Source organism: Solanum verrucosum, unplaced genomic scaffold (genome assembly GCF_900185275.1).
Source record: "Solanum verrucosum unplaced genomic scaffold, falcon-dt-bn FXZP01000285.1, whole genome shotgun sequence".
In the NCBI taxonomy this organism is placed as follows: Eukaryota; Viridiplantae; Streptophyta; class Magnoliopsida; order Solanales; family Solanaceae; genus Solanum; species Solanum verrucosum.
Genome location: NW_026019934.1, coordinates 475,827 through 497,115, shown reverse-complemented (window position 1 = coordinate 497,115; position 21,289 = coordinate 475,827). Strand labels below are relative to the sequence as shown.

Genomic DNA, 21,289 nt, shown 5'->3' with positions numbered 1-21,289 from the left:
AATATAAGGTTAAAAAGGTGTTACCTTGAAAATTTGTTAGATTTTGTTAAAAAAAAGTAATCCGTAACTTTTAACGGTAATAAATATAAATATTAATAAAAAGTGAAAATATTTATCAGCATTAATTAATTATCGTTAGATTTAATGTTGCTATTGATTTTAAGAACATTTATCTCTAAAAATATATATTTATTGATAATTAAGATATTTTTATTAATTAAATATCATTGAAAGTTTTTTTGATATAGTGAATGAAGCATAGTGGGTAAAAGCATTGTCAATTCTTCAAAAAATAAAATAAAATCATACATTCAAATTTTTTTATGTATATCATGCTGATTAACAAAGTTTGGTTAATCTTCAGTTAAAGCCCATGTTTTATGATCTAAAGTGCAACAATTACTTTTGATCATCATCTCATAAAATTTAAAATAATAAGTCCTTATATTCTTCTTTTGAAGAATAATAATCGAATCGAATTTATGATCATAAAATTAAGATGGTTTTGTTTTGTTTTCAAGCAAAATTATCATAAAAATTCTGATGAACTTAATATTTTTAGTTAGACAATTTATTTATATATTTTAAAATTAATTTAAATATGCACACACATGAAATTTGAAGCTCATTGTTATTTACACTTTAAGTCATCATTCTGAAATTCACAATTCATTAAATTAAAATTCTGATTCGACATAACAAGGAGCACTTAATTCACTAAGGAGCCTAACCAACAGGAACTCGAATTAATCAAACTAGTTGCTTGGGATATAAATGGCTAAACAGAAAAAAAAAACAATATGTCAAGTCACAACAGCTTATATTTATTTGTTTTGGTGTTTGGTATCTATTTGGAGTCAGATTAATTTGGATTCGTGTTAGTAAGTCTCACTTAAGAAAGTAAAATTGTATATTTTCTACTAAAAACAATTTTATACTCATGCATCGAATTCGAAACCTCTTAATAATTAAAGATAAAAATATTTATCACTCTATCACAATCTTTTACGATAACTTAGTATAGTTGTCGGTATATCAAACATTATGTCCCTAGGAGGCTAGGACCATACTAGGAAGAATCAATTACTCATATGTGTCGACTTATTTCTACTAATAAAATGGCAAGTATGGACTCAAAATTTTGAGAGGTCATATGATTCACGGAATTACAATTTTTTTTTCTTACTATGTATTTTTATTGTTCTAATGCTACTATTTGATTTATATGTAAACGATTTGATCGTTCAATGACTTGTAAGATAAATATATCAATCAAGCGATTGTCTGAAAATTAATGCGGAAAAAATTCTAGCATAATTTTTTTTGAAGGTTATCTGCAAATTACAATATACTAAATATTAAATTGTAAATTTATTAATTTTTTTGTGTATAATAACTTGAGATATATAACATGAACGAACATACAAATTTTAAATCCTAAATTTTCTCCCTAATATCAACAATATATATATATGAGAATGCATATCATATTTTATTGTGTTAGATAGTTGAGTTCAAAGATTTTATATTCATTCACAAAAAGTAAAAAATTATGGAATCCTTTCATTTTTCATAAACATGTAACTGAATTATTTTTATATGAGATTCTTATTTATTTTATTTTTTTAAAAAAATGAAGAAGAAGAAGAGAGAAACTTGAATAATATACACCTCTTATAATTGAAGAATTAATGACCAATGGAAAAGGGGCAATAATTTCATTAAAGTCTTAACTTCCTATTTGCCAACCACTTTTTGTCCACCGACTAAATATTTCATCAAATATGAAGCTATCGTTTAATCATAGGTACTATTGAAAGTGGATTGTTTTATATAAAAAAATGTTGAATATTATTCGTCCATAAGATTTAGTCAATTTTTGAAGTTCATCTATTAAAAAATCTATATTAAATAAAATACATATCTAAATATAATTTCAAATTTAAAATATGTACCTATTTGTCATTACACCTTTAGAATTAATATGAATTTTAACTAAATCTATAATAGAAATTCAACCAAAATTTTCATTTAAATGAAAGAAAAAAAAAATTAGATGACTCCAATAGAAAAAAGACGAAATGCTGAGATAATTTTTAGTTCTGTCACGCACTTTTGTAATATGAAAATTGAATAGAATAACATGGACTTTTAATTAGTTGTCATGTGATTCCTCTATAAGCCACTATAACTTTTTTCTTTTTGGTCATCCGGAGATTATATTTGCTTTGAAGTTTGATTAATTAACGTCCGCGTTAAAAAAATTCACTTTGAAGGATAAAGTTTAAAGAAGACTTTCTATTATCCTGGACTCGAAATTAAGATCTCTAAACAAAACAAAAAAATACTTATCATTTCACCACAATGATAAGTAAGCAAAAATGATCAAGTGTGCTTCCTTCCTTATTTTGATAGGCTTTATCAGCCCAATCTATGTTGGGTTGCCCTAAACTCAAATATGCTGATGGGCTTTTAAATTATTAGGCCCAATAAGAATTACATAGGATTCGAGTGGAGGGATGATTTACAAGAATGACCTTGAAGATCGGTGATATTAAAATTTTGTCCCAGCTTCACTTGCCTAATGAACAAAGCTTCTAGGTCAACAAGTTTTTCCTTTTGAACTTGATGCAAATGGATATCAAAAGCTCAAGACCATCAATTTTCAAGATTATAAGATGTAATTTCTTGTGGAGTAAGGCGTATCAAGCCTACGAAGAAACCAACATGGGTTGTGGTGCACTGGTGGAAGTACTTCACCCTTAACTAGAGGTCTCGGTTCGAGCCCTGGGTATGGAGAAAATTCTATTGGGAGCACCACCCCCGAATGGGCCCTGTAGTGCGCGATCCAAATTTAATCAAAGCTCCAATGTGGGCTCCGGACATCGGGTGGGAAACAAAAAAAAAAAAGCCTACGAAGGAGGAAATGATTTTAAAAAAATATCTTTTTGTTTGATATACGATATACAATCATATTTAGAAGAAAAATAAGCTATCAAATACTTAAACAAATTATAAGAAAATCAATAGATCAAAACTCGAATTAGAATATGATCTATTGGTTAGCCCATTTTGATCTAACTCATTTCAGCTTAAGTAACTTTTAACCGAGTTAATGATCCTCTCATTAATTAATTCATTGATATTAACTCGTTCAAATTCAACCTAACATGTCCATTTGACACCGTATTATATAGTGTTTCCACATGGACAAAGGGTTAAGAAAAAGCAACTCTACTACAAGATGGGCACCAAATGGTCTTTTTTCTTTAACAAAACTCCAATACACTACAAGGATAAGTGGATAAGCTTTACCTTCAAGCAATAAAATCAAGAATGCATCACAAGTTTGTACCTTTGACAAAAATATCTACTTGTAAATTAAAAAATGAGGAAAAAAACCTCACACACCCAAATATCTGATCTTTTTTATACATTCACCTCTTTTCAAGTACCAAAAACTTCTAAAAAATGTCAATTTTAGCACCAAATTCCCAAATTTTGTACAGAGAAATCTACAATAGAGAGAATCAGCATCTGTTTTTGAACAGTGGAGGGAATCTAAATATTGTAAAATCATATGGATTTTGTTTTGTTGACAAAAGAAGAGGTGATTGGAAGAAGAAAATAAAAAGGGAGTTTAGAATTCATGCCTCTTGGGCAGATTTGTCAAGACCAGCTGCTGTTGAGATGCAACCCATTGAGAGTAGTGAACAACTTGATCAGATTTTAGACTCTGCTAAAGAGCTTTCACAACCTATCATCATTGATTGGTAAAAATCTTATCTTTACCTTCTTTGTGATACAAGAAAGACTCTGGTTGAATGGTAAAAGTTTTGTCTTTAATCATAGGTTTCGGGTTTTAGTCTAATGTGGTTGAATGGTAAAGGTTTTGTCTTTAATTATAGGTCTCGAGTTTTGGTCTAATGTGCTTGAATGGTAAAGGTTCTGTCTTTAATCATAGGTCTCGAGTTGTAGTCTAATGTGGTTGAATGGTAAAGGTTTTGTGTTTAATCATAGGTCTTGAGTTTTTGTTTAATGAGGTTGAATTGTTAAGGTTTTGTCTTTAATCATAGGTCTCGAGTTTTAGTGTAATGTGGTTGAATGGTAAAGGTTCTGTCTTTAACCATAGGTCTCGGGTTTTAATCTAAGACGAGAAGCTTTTTTGATTGTATAGGTGGTCCTCCTTTTAACTATAGGTCTCAGGTTTGAACTTCAAGATGGAGTCTTTTAGATAGTAAAGCTCCTTCCTTTAATGATAGGTTTTGAGTTTGAGTTCTGAGATGAAGTCTTTTTGATAGTAAAGGTCCTTCTTTTAACCACAAATCTCGTGTTTGATCCCAGAGATGGAATCTCTGGATTAGTTAGATAATGAACTTTGGACACTGGATGATTATTTTCTTCATTTTTAGAGACAGAATCAAATTCATAGAGTTGTCGTTAGATTGATTTGTTTGTAGCAAATGATTGATAGGATGGCAGCTTGGTGCCGGAAATGCATATATTTGAAGCCTAAATTGGAGAAACTTGCTGCTGAGTTTGATACCAAGTAAGCCCCTTTTTCATGTCTGCTCTCTAAGACAATACAATGCCTTGGAAATAATGAACTATTTTGCCATGTTATTAATTTGGCAGTAGTTTGACAAGAAACTGGATTTTTATGTTCTTGTTTTTAGACTCAAATTCTACTATGTGGATGTCAATAAAGTGCCACAAACTTTAGTCAAGCGCGGAAACATCTCGGTAAGTACTGTTTTGGGAACAACTTAAGTAATCTTTTAGCTGTCTATTGCTGTTCATGTTCCTGTGTTAGCCAGCTAATTTATTCTTGTTTTGATTTCCAGAAAATGCCAACAATTCAGGTGAGCATTATGGATTCTCCAACCTTTCAAAAGTTCGAAAGATCTTTTCATTTTATTTAATTTGATGATGATATGAAATGAGCTTAAATAACAAAAGAGGGAATTAATATAGTCAAATCCTAACTTGTTTGAGTCTGAGGCGTAATTGTTGTTGCAGTTGTGGAAAGATGGGGAAATGAAAGCTGAGGTGATTGGAGGGCACAAGGCATGGCTTGTAATTGAAGAAGTGAGAGAAATGATCAAAAACTTTATATAGTTGTTACTAGTCCAAATAAACAACAAATTTCTTTTGCTTTGTCCAAAGTTTGACATCAATTTGTATATTCAGCAAAGGGCATTTCAATATGTACAGTTGTTACAAAGGATCCTTTTGCATTATCAAATATGGTGAAATATTGGTGATGTTGGAACTTAAAAACTTTGCTCGAAACAATTAGTATATATATACGCTGACGTAGTGGTGGCAAATGGGTGAGTTGAATCAGATTTGGACGGATTGAAAATAGACAAAGCTAAAATGGATTGCCACTAGCCAGCCCATCAGTAGGCATTGATATCAAAATGATGCATACAAAAAATAATGGAAGAAGCACCATCACACCAAACTACTACCAAACAAGCAATAATTAAACGAAAAACTGGATGCAACGATCGTCCAACAAAGATGAATAAGTTTTCATTGAAGACAAGTTCCACTGGAGACAAATTCTAAAAGTTCACCATCAAATTGAGTTATTAAGCTTGAAGAAACTGACAATCGACTCAGGAAAAACTCAGTTGAACGGACTCATACAGTATGCAGTTACTGAAGGGAAGCATCGATTGTAAAATTCCACACTTGAGGAGAATTTAGATTCCAAAACCAAAAACAGCCCGTATCCTGTGGAAGATAAGGTCCCTCCATCCTCTCTCTGTATTCTCCACAACAGTTGCGTTACCATATCTGCACCATCAGTAGCAAAAATGAGAAAACAAAATTCGTATAACCAATTTACAAGCAAACTAACACAAGTAATCAGATAAACTACAACGCACCTGTCTTCCTCTGGTACATCTGTATGTGTCAAATTGATTACTGTAACTCCAGATTGAGGTTCCTCAAAAGTAATTCGGACCTGCAACGTTTCATCATCACCAGAGATGTATCAGAAAAGACCACCATTCTATCAGACCCATTTATTTAGATCCTAAGGCTCACAACACACAACACGCCTTGTCGCCAGCAGGTAGTCACAGTTCTATCTATTTAAACATATTGACCACACTGTACGATGAATAGAAATGACGAGCGATGATAAAGAGAGTTTTAAAGTTAGAAAATCAATTCAAACATGATTTTTTATGACTGGGAAATCCCTAAAGGCCAATGGTGCATGGTTTAAAACTAGGCAGAAGATTTCTAGAAGTTGAAATTTCATCAAAACATCGTTTGTTCCTCTCAGGCCATAAACACCAAATAGCACCAGGGATCATCATGGAGCTACTCTTGATAGCTTTGTCAACTTCCCATGAACTCCAACTTTCAAGAGCATCCCTAACAGAGAAAGGCATGACCCAGGAAAGACTCAAAAGAACAGCTAAACATATTCCAACGGTTTGAGGCAACAGGGCAGTGCAGTAGCAAGTGGTTGACACTTTCTGTGTGCTTGTGGCAGAAGTAGCATCGGTTGGCAAGTTGGAATATCTTTTTGGAGAGATTATCCTGTGTGAGGTATGAGATTATCATGATGAGTCTGCCCTTCTACCTTCTCCACTTAACTACCAGACATTCACAAGCTACACCCTTACCACTAGACCAAAGCCCTGGGGGAATAATTCAAACAGCACCATTGATACACCAAATTGTGTTGAAGAACAACACCGAAAGCCCAAAACCATGTGTCAATTTGGACCTATTTAAAACTAGGGGTTGACTTCAACATCGTCACTGCTTGCGTTCTAGTTCAAGTAAGAAGCTAAAGTAACAGAGAACTGTACACTTGAATAGACATCACACATCTTCCACCTATTCCAGTGTCATCTAAGAAAGCTGCCCCTCACAGTAGCTTCCTTTCCACTATAATCAGATATATTTCATTCCAATACTAAATATTTTATCTTATTGACATTAAAAAGGAAAACTTAGGGTTAATCTTTTGTCTATTCAGATAAAATATTTGGACTAAACATACAACTACTAGTAAAGTTACCTAGAACATAAAGATTATATCTCAAACAATCAGATAACTCAAATCCAAATAAGTTGAGGTTAGCTATACCATTCTTCAGCTTCCTTTCCACTCTTATCAGATATATTTCATCCCAATACTAAATATTTTGCCTAATCTAACATTATAAAGAAGACTCAAGCTTATATCTTTAGCCTATTCAGATGAAAATATTTGAACTAAAACATACAAATACTACTAAAGATACCTAGAACATAACTCATTCTCCACAATATACACCCATAGATGATCATATATCAATCAATCAGACTTGAATCCAATACAACTACTACTAAAGTGACCTAGAACATAACCCATTCTCCACACTATACACCCATAGAAGATCATATATCAATCAATCAGACTTGAATCCAAATTTGTTCATGTCAGCTATACCATCCTTCAGCTTCCTTTCCACTCTAATCATATATATTTAATTCCAATACTAAATATTTTGCCTTAATTAACATTAAAAAGAAGACTCAATCTTCTATCTTTTGCCTATTCATATGAAATATTCAAAATTAAACATACAAATACTAGTAGTTACCAAGAAAACAACTCATTCTACATACTACAAATCCATAAAAGATCATATATCAATCAGCCAGCTAACTCAAATCCAAATTAGTTGAGGTCAGCTAAACCATTCTCCAGCTTCCTTTCCACTCTAATCTATCATTCCAATACAAAAACATTTTGACTTATTAACATTAAAAATAAAAGACATAAGTTTATATCTTTTGCCCATTCATATGGAAGTATTCAAAAACATACAAATACTAGTTAAGTTAGCTAGAACATAACTCATCCTACACACTACGAACCCATAAAAGATCATACATCAATCAATCAGCTACTTCGAATCCAATTAGTTGAGGTCAGCTATACCATTCTTTAACTTCAGTGCCACTCTGTTCAGATACATATCGTTCCAATACTAAGTAATTTGCCTTATTTAACGTTAAAAGGAGACTCTTGACAAAACACAGAAACACAAATACAGAAGCAAAGGTCAGGAAATCGTACCATGGAATGTAAACCATCAGGCCAGTTACCAAATCGCCATTTCTGCACAATCAATTTTCCTTCTTGCAACTCCACATTAGTTCCAGTCACTGAACCATCAAATATGCTAAACTCTCCTCCCACCTCTTTGCTTATCCTTGCATTACTCTGAGTAAAACCCTTCCACCTATTCTCATCCATCAATATCTCAAACAAATCCTTTGCCCTACAGCTAAATTTCTCCGTCATCGTAATCGTCTTAAACCCTTCCTTCTTCTTCTCCTTCTTAGCCACAACAACATTTGCCTTCTCATCCACAGCTATCGGAGGAGGAAGGGCAACATTTCCAGCACCAGCAGGTTTCTTAACTACTTTCTTCACCTCACCTTCTTCCTTTGCAGGACCACCATTCGCCATAGCATTAACATACGTCTTCACTTGCTCCAAAACAAAGGGCTTTCCTTTTACAACAAACGCATCCTTCAATCTCTTCCCGATAGGTCCTTCATCCTTAACCATAACCTTAACTTCCGGATCTTCATCAGCATTCTCATCAGCAATGTAAGGAAATTCAACATTTCCTTCAATTTTCATCACACTACTACCATCAGCTTCCTTCACTTCCCCTTCCCAAGAGACAACCAAATTCAATTCGTAACCCGGAATAATCTTCCCCTTCCGGATATTCACATAAGCTTCTCCTTCAAGCTTTTCGATCTTTTTCGTCCGGATTTTGAGGTTACCTTCGCCGTCAATTAGGGTTTTGTTGGCTAAAAGGTTAGTGAGGAAGTTTCGTGACCATTCGAGGCAGTCAGTTTCAGCCCAGTGCCAATTGTGAACGTTGGTGCCGTCGGGTCGATCTTCCACGATCCATCGTTTGTCTCCTTCTCCAAGACGAGCCATTTTACGGCGGCGCTGAGGCGGAGTACGGCGGCGGCGATATGAGCACGTTAGAGAGGAATTGATTCTGTGTTGCGGGAGTACGTGATGGACCAATGGAACGCAGTGAGAGAAAAAGAACAGGAAAAAAAGGTTCTAGAGGGTTCCAAAAGACTCGAATTGCTGAGAAGGATCTAGAAGACTGAATTTTTATTTATTTATTTTATTACTTAAAATAAAAATCTTGCACCTTTTAATTAGTCTACACTCTACATTAATCGAGAATTCCCACCCGATTTTTTTAAATAACGTGAATTATATGTGTGATAATCTCATCTAAAAACTTAATTTGTTGGAGCGAATCTATTTAGACTATTTTTATGAGCCAAGTACATGTGAAATGTTGGTTAAATTTTAAGTCGAAAATTTATATGATTAATTGTTGTTTTTCAATAGACGACTTATTGTTTTATGAGTTTATAAAAAGAAAAAAAGAGTGTTCATATATTATATTATTCGAATATGTTCGATGTGAATAAGTATATCAATATATTTATGATTGATCTGTAATTCATGTCGTTTACAACAATTTATAAGATATTCGTTTCTGATTTTTCTTTTCAATCTCAATTATGTTTGGTGAAATAATCATATCAATGGTTAATCAAAATTCGTATGGCTATCAACTCAATTATGTTTGGTGAAATAATCATATCGATGGTTAATCAAAATTCATATGATTGTCAACAATATATAAAATGTACTTTTCAGTCGCGCTAAGATTGACGAAATAATAAACAAGACAAAACAATATATATGCATATATACTTAAAAGAAGGTTAAATGAGGTAAGAATGAATGAAACAATACTTAGGAAAATGATTAATATTTTATTGATGACTCTTTTTTTTTTCATAAAAAAGGGAGAGTTCAAAATATTGAAGCTAGCAATTGTAAACACAAACACAACTTAATGGGCCTACATTGCCACCAGTACAAACTCCAGTTCCATTATGTTTTTGTAAGCATTCACTTTGACACTCAGCTATGGTGCAATCTGAGGCCTTCAATGTCTCAGAACATCTTTGCTGGGCTTTCACTTGTGTACTTGTCATTGCAACTACATCAAAAATTAGTAAAAATTATGGGCTACATATCAAAAGTGATGTGGAAACACCATGATAATGTTATGAATTTTTGAATTTAAAAGGCAATATATATATATATATATATATATATATAGTCATGGTTTTTGAAATTTGTGATAGCGACCAAGGGTGAAACTTTATTACATATTTTGAGATTTCGTCCAGATTACTATGGTGAAGTTCAACTTTTTAAAGTTTGAAATTCATGATAGAGTCGTGGATTTCAAAAGAAATGCTATTTTTAATGACTTTTGAATTTGCAACTATTTTTTTATATCACAAACAAAACAATAAGTATATAAAAAGAATTTTTTTTTACTAAGAAAAAGGAGACTAACCTGAAAGAATGAGAAAGAAACAAATGATAGAGCTCAAGAACTTAGCCATTATTGAAGTTTGATGAACTCAAATGTTTTAAGGGAATTTTCTAGAGTTGTGTGTTTTGGTAAAGCAAGGTGAAAGGGGCTTTTATAGTGTGAATTTTTTAGATTTATTTTGGAAAGTAATCTAGATGTATAATTTACTTATCATACATAACATAAATGACTTATTTTTAAGATCTAGATTTTTTTTGGTAAGTAATTAGCTAGATGTATCATTTACTTACCATGCATAGCATAAATGACTTATTTTCAAAATCTAGATTTATTTTGAAAAGTAATTAGCTAGATGTATAATTTACTTACCATACATAAGTGACTTATTTTCAAAATTCACATTTATTTTAGAAAGTAATTAGCTAGAGGTATAATTTACTTACCATATGTGACATAAATGACTTATTTTCAAAAACTAGATTTATTTATAAAATTTAGATTTATTTTGAAAAGCAACTAGCTAGATGTGTAATTTACTTATCATACATAACATAAATGCGTTGTTTTCAAATCTTGATTTATTTTGAAAAGTAATTAGCTAGATGTATAATTTACTTACCATACATAACATAAATGATTTGTTTTAAAAACTTGATTTATTTTGAAAAGTAATTAGCTAGATATATAGTTTACTTACCATATACATAACATTTGACTTTGGTATGACGAAAGTCTTTCTTTTTATATAGTAAACATATTTTAAAATATTTATAAGCAATATATTTTGGTGTTTGATTCGTTTATGTAAGATATTTTTTTGAATATGTATATATATCATGAACTTGAGAGTATTTCAATGAAATTATTGATCACTAATAAATAATAATATTTTAATTGAAACAAGCAATAGAAAGTTAACTAGTCATAAGGAAATTATTGATCACTAATAAATAATAATATTTTAATTGAAACAAGCAATAGAAAGTTAACTAGTCATAAGGAAATTATTTTTCACTCATAAGTAGGGAGATCATTTTTCTTTCTTTTTTAACGGTAAATGACTTTCATCTTATTAATTACTAAAAAATAACAATCTTTAAATTTAGTGAGTATAAAAAATACATATGACTGAAATTATTTATGACGAAACAACAAGTAAGGTGCAAGTTGATCAATTTCTCCTCTTTTTGTTTTGGTTGTTGATTTTCATTGAATTTTGTAAGAATTCATTTTGGTCAAAGAGATGAGAGTTAATAACTTTTGAGTAAAATGCGAAGTCATTTTATTTTTCATTTGGTTGAGTTATTTATTCCAAGATTAGTTGTATTGTAATTGTGGTTTTGTCTTTATTTAATATTTTATGTGGCAAACATTCGTAAGAAAACTAATTTCGAGATTCAATGTCAAAATGACAATGATGCCGTTCTCCAAACTCTTCTTTCAACTTCCTTGAAGAAAGTCGAGATTAAAATTGAAAATCAAAGTATATCTGATATGTCTAACTAAAAACAGTTTATATTATATCCCGTTGTTAGTTTAATAAATCAAATATTTTTTATGGAAAAAACAATCCACAAAGTAATCGTGTTATTATTTAATCTTGATATTTTAGCCGCAACATTATGCTCAACGCATAATCTCAGTATTACTATGTATAATCATTTTAATTCAAAAATTTACTAAGTCGATTAATTTAAATGTGTATTGCATAGAAGTTGTAAAGAGGAAAATGTTTTTTTTATGAGTGTCAATTCTCAAAATTCAAACTCGAGATATTTATAAGAATGAAAGGATCTTTCATCTATCCAATTGCATATATGTTATGAACACAAATAGCCCAGAACCTAGACAAGTTGTTGGGTCCATGGCTAAGCCACGAAAAGGCCCAAGAATAAGATAACCCAATAATAGATTTGTTTGGGATCCAGGTTGAGTAGAGATAAAAGGGTTGTCAATGCGGTTTGGAGAATTCATGCATATCATGAAAGAAACTGTTAGATCCTCTCATCTCTTTCTAGAGTCAAAGTTTCTTATCCCTATTCTTATCTCTATCTTGAGTTACTTGTTATTTCAGTATTTTGCGTTGTAATTCAATAGTTGAAGTGTTGCCATTGTAATTTAGCTATTAGTGATTATATAATATTGAGTATTTCAGTTGAGAATTCGAGTTCGCTACAATATCTTTGTGGTCTTTTTATGATAGGAAAGTTTAGTTATATTGTAATCGTGAATTGTTATGTTTGACACATCAATCATCAACTTATGTTGCCAATAATAATACAATGACGTTTTAAAGTTAGGATATCTTTCTAATTATTTTTTCTTTCAATTTCAACAACAATTTCAGATAAAATATTCATCCATCCTTCATCAAAAGTTTCTTCAATGCAAAGTGCTTTATCCTTAAAAGTAGAACTTTCTAAATCAAACCTAAATCAACCACCAACCAAATCGGAATCATACTTCAGGTGAAAAGCCTAAAAGACTACGATCAACAAAAATAAAATAAAATAGACATGAACGACATTACAATAAAATAGTCGATTAAAAGTTAAATAAGATATAAAATGATAAAAACATCTTTTAGAAAAGACAATACTAGTATTCATTGATATAATAACCATTCATATTTTTATTTCATAAATAGACAAAAAATATATGTGTTAGATCAAAGTTACATTAATTGGAGCCACAATCCATTACACAAACACACATCTTTGGGCTATGGGGGTGACTAATGCAAATCCCCTTTCCAATGTAATACTCCAAACAGTTTTTTTGACAATCAACAAGTACACATCCTGTTGGATCAATTATTACAGAGCATTTATCATTTTGGGCTTTTGCTTCAGCGGTTGCCAAAACTGCATCAAAATTAAACAAATAAACACATAATATTATATATCAATAAAACAAGAATTACAATTAATCTCCTTTTAGATCTTGAATCATACATCGCCAGTGTAAATAATTTTTATGTTATCAAATAATTCAAAGGATATCTACAGATAAACTTCTTTAAAATTTGGATTTGTAATCTTATAAATAAGATAGATTGTCTGTTGCAGTTAGAAGAGGCGAAACCACTACTTTAGCTTTTGATTTGACAAAACTCAATAGTTGTGACAAGCAAAAAGATTACGCTTCAGGACGCATAAATTAAAAAATTTGGCTCTGCCTCTAGCTATAACATGTAAAGGTGGCTTAGTTGTGTAATATTTTTTTTATAGTTACAATGTATATAACTTAAGATCTTTCTTTTATCACAAACAAGACAGTAAATAAAGATAATTAAAGAAGAAGTGGGCAAACCTGAGAGAATGAGTATGAAGCAAAGAATTGAGTTTAAAAACTTAGCCATTCTTATTGAAGTATTGATCTCAAATATTTGTAGTGTATTTTGATGTAAGGTGAAAGAGGCTATTTATAATGCAAAATTCTTAATTTTTTTGGAAAGTAGTGTTTAAATGGCTTGTTTCCTTCTTGAAAAAAAGTTATATAAAGTAGTTTAATGGAATTGATTGTGATGACACTTAGAAGCTTGGATTATTGTTATATCTTGATTCTTGGTATAATAACACTTTTGACTTTTAAGTTAATGATGAATTTTAATTTTAACATTTGAGCAACAAAATAATTTAATAGTTAATAATTCATTAAAGTTTTAAAAATTCATCAACATAAAAATCAAATGTAATGTACACATTACAATTAATTGAAGATTACATATATTAATCATATATTAGAAGGCCCAAAACATAGATGCCTTGTTTAAAGAATTAATGTTGATGACATTTTAGAAGAAACAAAGTGTTATTTCTTATATTATTACATTATTACAAGATAATTGTTTATAATATACTTTCCATAGTGCAAAGATTGTTTGTTTCCTTTTTGAAAAGTTATGGAATGTAGTTTTAAAATTGATTGAGTTAGATTTTTTAGAAAAATAGCAAGTGTAATCTTCAATATTGTATTTCAGAAATCTATGGTTTATAACAAAAAATAAGATCTAAAGCTATATTTCGACTTTGATCAAAGTATATATCATATGTACGACTAAAAACGGTTTATATATATCATATCTCGTTGTTAGTTTAATAAATCAAATATTTATGTAAGAAAACAATCCACAAATAATAAAGTTACTATTTAGTCTAGATATTCTAGCTCCAATAATTATGCTCCTGGCATAATCTTAGTATTACTTGGTATAATTATTTTAATCTAAAATTACTAAGTTGGTTAATTTAAATGTATATTGCATAGAATTCGTAAAGAGGAAAATGTTTTTTACAATGAGTTTGTCAGTTCTCAAAATTCAAACTCGAGATCTTTATAAGAATGAAAGAATCTCATCAATTTCAATTACATACCTTTTGTTAATAGGAAAGTTTAGTTTATATATTGTAATTTTGAATTGTTATGTTTGACACATCGACCATCAAGTTATGTTGTCAATAATAATATAATGTCGTTTTAAAGTTGGGATAACTATCTAATTATTTCTTCTTTCGATTTCCACAATAATTTCAGTCAGTGATAAAATATTCATCTATCCTTAATCGGAGGTTTTAGATTCAAACTTTAAAAATGAAATCATCTTCAATGCTAAGTGTTTTTAACCTTTAAAGTGGAACTTTCTAAACCAAACCTAAATCAGTCAGCATCAAAATCAAAATCAAACACTAGATAAAAAACCTAAAAAAACAGCAATCGACAAAAACAAAATAAACAAGATGATATTACAATAAAATAGCCGATTAAAAGTTGTATAAAATGATAAAAACATCTTTTAGAATATATAATACTAGTATTCATTGATATAATAACCATTCATATTTTTATTTCATAAATAGACCAATATTTTGTGTTTAATCAAAGGTACATTAATAGGAGCTACAATTGAAAACACAAACACAATTCATTGGGCCAGTGACTCCACCAGTGCAAAGCCCATTTCCATTGTATTTCGGACAAATTACTTAACTACACTCCTTTACTTACCTTAATATCCATTTATCCCTACTTATTTCAAAAATTTCAAAAATCCCTTATTTTACCTATGTATCCCGTGCACAACGTTATGTATCCCGCTATGTGGAATGTATCAAACGCTATGTATCCCGTGCACAACATTATGTATCCCGCTATGTGGAATGTATCAAACCTAATGTATTCCATGCACAACGCTATGTTTCCCGCTATGTGGAATGTATCAAACCTAATATATCCGGTGCACAACGTTATGTATCCCGCAAACATCATTTTAAGGGATTTTTGGTAAATAGAAAACTAGAAGGGATAGGATGTTATTTAATACTTATAATGGTTCCAATAATTTATACTTGTATTTCTCTAAACATTGTTTTTGACAATCAACAAGTACACATCCTGTTGGATCCAATATTGCAGTGCATCTCTTTTTTGGCCTTTACTTCAGTAATTGCCAAAACTGCACCAAAATTAAACAAATAACACTTTATATATCAATAAAACAAGAATTATAATAATTCTCTTTTAGATCTTGAATCATACATCGTCAGTGTAAATAATTTTTACGTTATCAACTAATTCAAAGGATATCTATAGATAAACTTCTTTAAAATTTGGATATGTAATCTTGAAAATAAGACAGATTATTACATTAGAAGAATAGAAAGAGATGTTAAAAAGAACGACCATGGAGACTTGGGGATCTAGAGGCAGAAAAGACTTTATGAATGGAGTAAAAGAACTTGGGATCGTCGATCTCTTCCTTAAATATTGGGATGAGTCGATGTCGGTCGATGGTGTGAAAACACTTCCTGATGTCGAATTCCAAAAACCTGCGGAAAGAAGGAGCAACTGCGAAAAAGCTCAAGTGATTTTCCCTTGACTACTGTCAAGCCAGAGAAGATAACTGCATACCGTAGGGAATACAACTCCATATGAACATGGTATATAGGAGAAATATGAGGCCCAAACTGAGAAGTGTTGCACCCCTTGAAATGAGTGCATGTACTTCTGCTACAGTCAGAAGCGGAGCTACCACTTTAGCTTCTGATTCGACAAAACTCAAAAAGATTACGCTTCAAAACCCATAAATTAAAAAAAATTGGCTTCCCCTCTGGCTAGAACATGTAAAGGTGGCTTAGTTGTGTAACTTTTTTTTTACAATTACGATGTATATAACTTAAGCTCTTTCTTTTATCACAAACAAGATAGTAAATAAAGAATTAAAAAAAGAAAGAAATGGGCAAACCTGAGAGAATAAGAAAGAAGCAAAGAATTGAGTTTAAAACCTTAGCCATTCTTATTGAATATTTGAAGTTGATCTCAAATGTTTGTAGTGCACTTTGTTGTAAGGTGAAAGAGGCTATTTATAATGCAAAATTCTTAAATTTTTTTGGAAAGTAGTGTATAAAATTTAATATGGTGAAATTTCTAAAAGAATCAAAATGTTACTATCTATATTGTTATATGATTTAAAATTTCTGTATTTAATTTTTTGTTAGATATAATTTACTTTCCATAGAGCAAAATTTGGCTTGTTTCCTTCTTGGATTATTGTTATATAGCTTGATTCTTGAGATAATAAACACTTTTGACTATTAAGTTAATGATAAATTTTAATTTTAACATATGAGCAATAAAATAATTTAATAGTTAGTAATTCATTAAAGTTTTAAAAATTCACAAGCATAAAGACCAAACGTAACATATACAATATAATTAATTGAAGATTACATATACTAGTCATATATCACATGAACCAAAATTAGAATTTACTTACAATTGGGGAACCAAAATATTATTATAATCTCTTATATCTTCTATAATATATAATATGTTTTCCATAGAGGAGATCTAGATGACTTGTTTCCTTTTTAAAAAGTTAAGGCAAACAATTTTTAAAAAATAATATGGTGACATTTTAGAAGAATTATTCTCCATATTGTATTTTATACAGAAACATATATATATATAAAGTGGTTAAATAGAGTATTTTCATGCGATTTTCTCGTTAAACAGAAAGGGAAAAAAATTATTTGCTCAAAAATTTCATCAATTTTTTTGGGACAGAAGAAAGAAAAAAAAGAAGAATAACAAGAAAGAAAGAGAAATGGCTGAAATTATTCTACCATGAAATCTCTTCTTTCTTCTTTGTTGTGATTTCTTCTTCCAGATTCATTCATTTCCTAATTTTAAAAATAAAATAAAATTGGTACGTAATATTAATTTCTTCGATTCATCGATTCTTTTCATAATGTTCATGAAATCGAAAAATGAAATATGTTGAAAATTATTGGAAGATCATATTTGAATTGTTTAATATCATAGTAGTGATTTTTCCATTTCATGTTTATTTGGTATGATGAATGTCATTTTCTGGTGTTTGGTTGACGGAGCATAACTATCTAGACTATTAAACATCTTATAATTAACTAATACTCGAACATTATATTATTAATTCATCAAAAAAAACACTTCCAATTTGGGAATATTGTATATGTTAAATTTCATTTATCAATCAAACATCAGAAAATATTTTTGAGGTACATTTTTTCTATGGTATGATTTCCGTGTTATATACTAGACATTCCTGTTCATATATTTAAATATTGAATTAATCTGTGATATGTCTTGATGTTTTTTTTTTTTGGAATTTATTTATTTTTTCTAATAATTGTTTTTTTTTTTTTAAATTTCCTAGGAATACTGATAATGCAGCATGTAAATTTCTCCTGGGAGGCATTGGATTAATTTTTTTTAAAAAAAAGGAATATTTGTAGCTTTGATTGAACAAAAATGTCTTGCTGTGGAGGTGGAGAAGAAGACGTTTATAGCGGCGGTCCGCCGTCCAATCAGAACACAGCTCCTCCTAGAGCTGGCAATCCATATGGTGGTGGTACTGGTGGTGGTAATGATCATATTATTTTATCTTTTTTCGGTTTTTTAATTCGGTGTAATTTTCATTTGTATGTTTTGTATCGACCTCTAAATGGATTGACTCTTAGGTACGAAACGATGTTGATTGAAGGTGTTTAAAGGGGACGATGATGTATACTCTTGGACACAATTATTAGATACATAGAATCTATATAGGCCGTACCAACTAGTTAGGAATATGTTTCAGTCAGGTAGTCACTCAACTAATAGTTGTTTATCTCCATAAGTCGTGTTTTGGAATGTGATAGAACTAAGACGAAGTTTTCTTTAAAGACCTGCATAGAAGAACTAGTTGTTCTACGTTCTAGGAGTCGTTTAGTCATGTCAGAGATTTATATGGCGATAAAAGAAAATAGAGAAGTTCTAGTACTTTTGTATTACAAGCATGATCAATGAAGATTCACATAGCAGATAACGGCTTGTTTGTATTGTAGCAAGTGATAGAGGAGAGCCAAGGAGTGCTGCAAGAGGTGGAACTCCTCAGAAAGTATTACCAATTGAGGCACCAGTTTTCACCTTGGATGAACTAAACAGATTGACAGGAAATTTTGGTCAGAAAGCTTTGGTTGGAGAGGGATCTTATGGCCGCGTTTTTTGCGCTAAACTAAGCAATGGACAGCAAGTAGCAATCAAGAAGTTGGATACTAGTGCTTCACCAGAACCAGATTCTGATTTTGCAGCTCAGGTTAATGAATCAATGCCCCTTTTTTTCCTTTTCAGTATGATGAAAAGTACACTTATACTTGAAATGTTTCAACTTATTTCAGTTATCAATGGTTTCAAGGCTTAAAAATGAGCATTTTATGACTCTGATTGGCTATTGTCTCGAAGGGAACAATTGTATATTGGTATATGAGTTCGCGACAATGGGATCTTTACACGATGTTTTACATGGTATGTCAAAGATTCTGTATAATACTGATAGTTGTTGCGCGAATCCTTCTGTTTGTTGTAGCGTTTAGTTGATTGTGGAACCCCGACTTATTTGGAACTGAGGTGTAGTTGTTCTATTGTTGCAGGTAGAAAAGGTGTACAAGGTGCTGAGCCAGGTCCAGTTCTTACCTGGAATCAAAGAGTTAAAATTGCTTATGGTGCAGCAAAAGGACTAGAGTATCTACACGAAAAGATTCAGCCACCTGTAGTTCATCGCGATGTCAGATCAAGCAATGCATTGCTCTTTGATGATTTTACAGCCAAAGTTGCTGATTTCAACATCTCGAACCAGTCTTCTGACACTGCTGCGCGTCTACATTCCACTAGAGTTTTGGGGACTTTTGGCTACCATGCACCAGAGTAAGCCCTGCTTATAACAGCAGAACATGTAGTTTCTCTAGATAGCCTATTGCTTTACGCAGTTTTCACAAAACAACGATAAAACAGAAACGATCAGTAGCTACAAGCTGTTCTGTTTGCACCACAAATCGGACTGAGCAATCCTGTTATGTTAGGAGAAACAACGAATAACGTTGATGCATCAAGTAATTAGACAAGTTTCCGAAATGGGTAGTTTATTTTATGTTAAACAAAGGTATCACGTTTTTGTGTAGGTATGCAATGACAGGACAGATTACTCAGAAAAGTGACGTTTATAGTTTTGGCGTTGTGCTCTTAGAACTGTTGACAGGAAGGAAACCAGTAGATCATACAATGCCTAAAGGGCAACAGAGTCTTGTCACTTGGGTAGCTTCTTATCCTATACTTCTTTCTTTTGTAGTATTTATATATACCACCAATCCACCTGTGTGAGCTTGCTCTCGTTGTCGGTCCCAAGTAAGGAGGATTCAGGTAGGCTGACAACCAACGTAAAACTTGTCAATTCATGATGAATCCTCACAATACAAATATTGTTATTGTATAATGATTCATACAAACGATCCAAACTTGTTTGGGACTGAGATGTAGTAGTCGTATATCACCAGTCTGCTGATTCATACTCGAAATTCTCTTCAGGCAACTCCAAGATTGAGTGAAGACAAAGTGAAGCAATGTGTTGATCCTAAGCTAAATAATGACTATCCTCCAAAAGCAATTGCTAAGGTACTTTACTCAAAACAATTCTTCTACTTTTGTGAATCTTGCCTATTTTTATGTAATGTTTGGGACTGAGGCGTAGTTGTTGCTGTAATGTTTTCTCAGTTGGCAGCTGTTGCAGCACTTTGTGTTCAATACGAGGCCGATTTTCGACCTAATATGACAATTGTTGTCAAAGCACTGCAACCACTTCTCAACTCAAAACCAGCAGGACCAGAGTCTCAAGCATAGTAAAATTCTGGTTTTTAGACCAGCAGGAGCTGATAGCCTTGATGTTACGGCAAAAACTTACTCACACTCGATGTTTACGAACATATTTCTCATGATAAAATGAGGTAAAATACGTGTTGACTAACCATGGTTAAGTGAATAACGCGTATGTTGAAGACATATGTTATATATTGGTTCAATTGTTGTAAACACCGAGTGTAGATAACTTTGTCTTTTCCCCTTTCTAATCCAATATGTATTTTTTTCACAATTAGAATGCTTGAAAGAACTTTTGAAAAAAATTCTCATAGCTAGGTTAGTAGTGACATGTTGTTACTGGATATAAATACCAGTCTTTATACTTTTTGGGAGTTCTGTATAAATATAAATATGTAAGTTTCTGATTGAACAAGAACTGTCTCAAGCCACCATTGAAGGCATATATAAATATTTTTATATATATTAGCAAAGGACGTTGAACAGAACTTATTTAATTTATATACATTTACGCCCAGTTATTTTTCGCAGTTCAGATAAGATGTGGATTGGGTTGGATCTCTGGAAGTATGATTCTTGCCTCCTTACCCGTTTAAGCTCGTCCTTTTCAACTTGTTATCGAAGTCGTATACTCTTTTTTATATTACCAATAAGCGTATCTATTATAGGGAGTAACCTATTGTCGTAGTCCGCTTTTA

General features: G+C 31.3%; 4 protein-coding genes across 5 annotated transcripts; 2 read left to right on the top strand and 2 right to left on the bottom strand.

Moving 5' to 3' along the window:
* The first annotated feature begins 3,371 nt into the window (after nt 1-3,371).
* On the top strand, nt 3,372-5,254 carry LOC125833589 (thioredoxin-like 3-1, chloroplastic). The gene is made up of 5 exons (XM_049512745.1): nt 3,372-3,773; nt 4,475-4,549; nt 4,677-4,743; nt 4,845-4,862; nt 5,020-5,254. Exons 1-5 carry the CDS (start codon nt 3,472-3,474, stop codon nt 5,116-5,118), a joined length of 561 nt encoding a protein of 186 aa, XP_049368702.1. The 5' UTR covers nt 3,372-3,471; the 3' UTR covers nt 5,119-5,254.
* Nucleotides 5,255-5,516: 262 nt separating this feature from the next.
* On the bottom strand, nt 5,517-9,093 carry LOC125833482 (uncharacterized). Its single transcript, XM_049512649.1, has 3 exons — nt 8,099-9,093; nt 5,898-5,977; nt 5,517-5,805 (listed from the first exon to the last, which is right to left on the bottom strand). The coding sequence occupies exons 1-3, from the start codon at nt 8,978-8,980 to the stop codon at nt 5,712-5,714; spliced, it is 1,056 nt and encodes a 351-aa protein (XP_049368606.1). The 5' UTR covers nt 8,981-9,093; the 3' UTR covers nt 5,517-5,711.
* Nucleotides 9,094-9,879: 786 nt separating this feature from the next.
* Nucleotides 9,880-16,743, bottom strand: LOC125833656 (defensin-like protein 155). Its single transcript, XM_049512829.1, has 2 exons — nt 16,666-16,743; nt 9,880-10,076 (listed from the first exon to the last, which is right to left on the bottom strand). Exons 1-2 carry the CDS (start codon nt 16,712-16,714, stop codon nt 9,901-9,903), a joined length of 225 nt encoding a protein of 74 aa, XP_049368786.1. The 5' UTR covers nt 16,715-16,743; the 3' UTR covers nt 9,880-9,900.
* Nucleotides 16,744-18,116: 1,373 nt separating this feature from the next.
* LOC125833465 (probable protein kinase At2g41970) lies at nt 18,117-20,860 on the top strand. 2 transcript variants are annotated; one of them, XM_049512636.1, is made up of 7 exons: nt 18,117-18,324; nt 18,788-19,038; nt 19,121-19,247; nt 19,373-19,646; nt 19,901-20,033; nt 20,304-20,390; nt 20,490-20,860. In XM_049512636.1, exons 1-7 carry the CDS (start codon nt 18,213-18,215, stop codon nt 20,613-20,615), a joined length of 1,110 nt encoding a protein of 369 aa, XP_049368593.1. In that variant the 5' UTR covers nt 18,117-18,212; the 3' UTR covers nt 20,616-20,860. The 2 variants fall into 2 exon arrangements, with proteins under 2 accessions (XP_049368593.1, XP_049368600.1); XM_049512643.1 differs by having other exon boundaries at nt 18,201-18,324; nt 18,765-19,038.
* Nucleotides 20,861-21,289: the final 429 nt, after the last annotated feature.

What these genes read in the sequence shown, in the direction of transcription:
- LOC125833589 (XM_049512745.1), top strand. Translation starts at nt 3,472, where the DNA reads ATGTCAATTTTAGCACCAAATTCCCAAATTTTGTACAGAGAAATCTAC. An exon ending in CAACCTATCATCATTGATTG is followed by an intron (nt 3,774 to 4,474) that starts GTAAAAATCTTA and finishes AATGATTGATAG; the next exon opens with GATGGCAGCTTGGTGCCGGA. An exon ending in GCTGCTGAGTTTGATACCAA is followed by an intron (nt 4,550 to 4,676) that starts GTAAGCCCCTTT and finishes TCTTGTTTTTAG; the next exon opens with ACTCAAATTCTACTATGTGG.
- LOC125833482 (XM_049512649.1), bottom strand. Translation starts at nt 8,980, where the DNA reads ATGGCTCGTCTTGGAGAAGGAGACAAACGATGGATCGTGGAAGATCGA. An exon ending in CTGATGGTTTACATTCCATG is followed by an intron (nt 5,978 to 8,098) that starts GTACGATTTCCT and finishes GAAACGTTGCAG; the next exon opens with GTCCGAATTACTTTTGAGGA. An exon ending in GATGTACCAGAGGAAGACAG is followed by an intron (nt 5,806 to 5,897) that starts GTGCGTTGTAGT and finishes CTGATGGTGCAG; the next exon opens with ATATGGTAACGCAACTGTTG.
- LOC125833656 (XM_049512829.1), bottom strand. Translation starts at nt 16,714, where the DNA reads ATGGCTAAGGTTTTAAACTCAATTCTTTGCTTCTTTCTTATTCTCTCA. An exon ending in CTTCTTTCTTATTCTCTCAG is followed by an intron (nt 10,077 to 16,665) that starts GTTTGCCCATTT and finishes TTTTTGATGTAG; the next exon opens with TTGCAATGACAAGTACACAA.
- LOC125833465 (XM_049512636.1), top strand. Translation starts at nt 18,213, where the DNA reads ATGTCTTGCTGTGGAGGTGGAGAAGAAGACGTTTATAGCGGCGGTCCG. An exon ending in ATTCTGATTTTGCAGCTCAG is followed by an intron (nt 19,039 to 19,120) that starts GTTAATGAATCA and finishes AACTTATTTCAG; the next exon opens with TTATCAATGGTTTCAAGGCT. An exon ending in TTTACACGATGTTTTACATG is followed by an intron (nt 19,248 to 19,372) that starts GTATGTCAAAGA and finishes CTATTGTTGCAG; the next exon opens with GTAGAAAAGGTGTACAAGGT.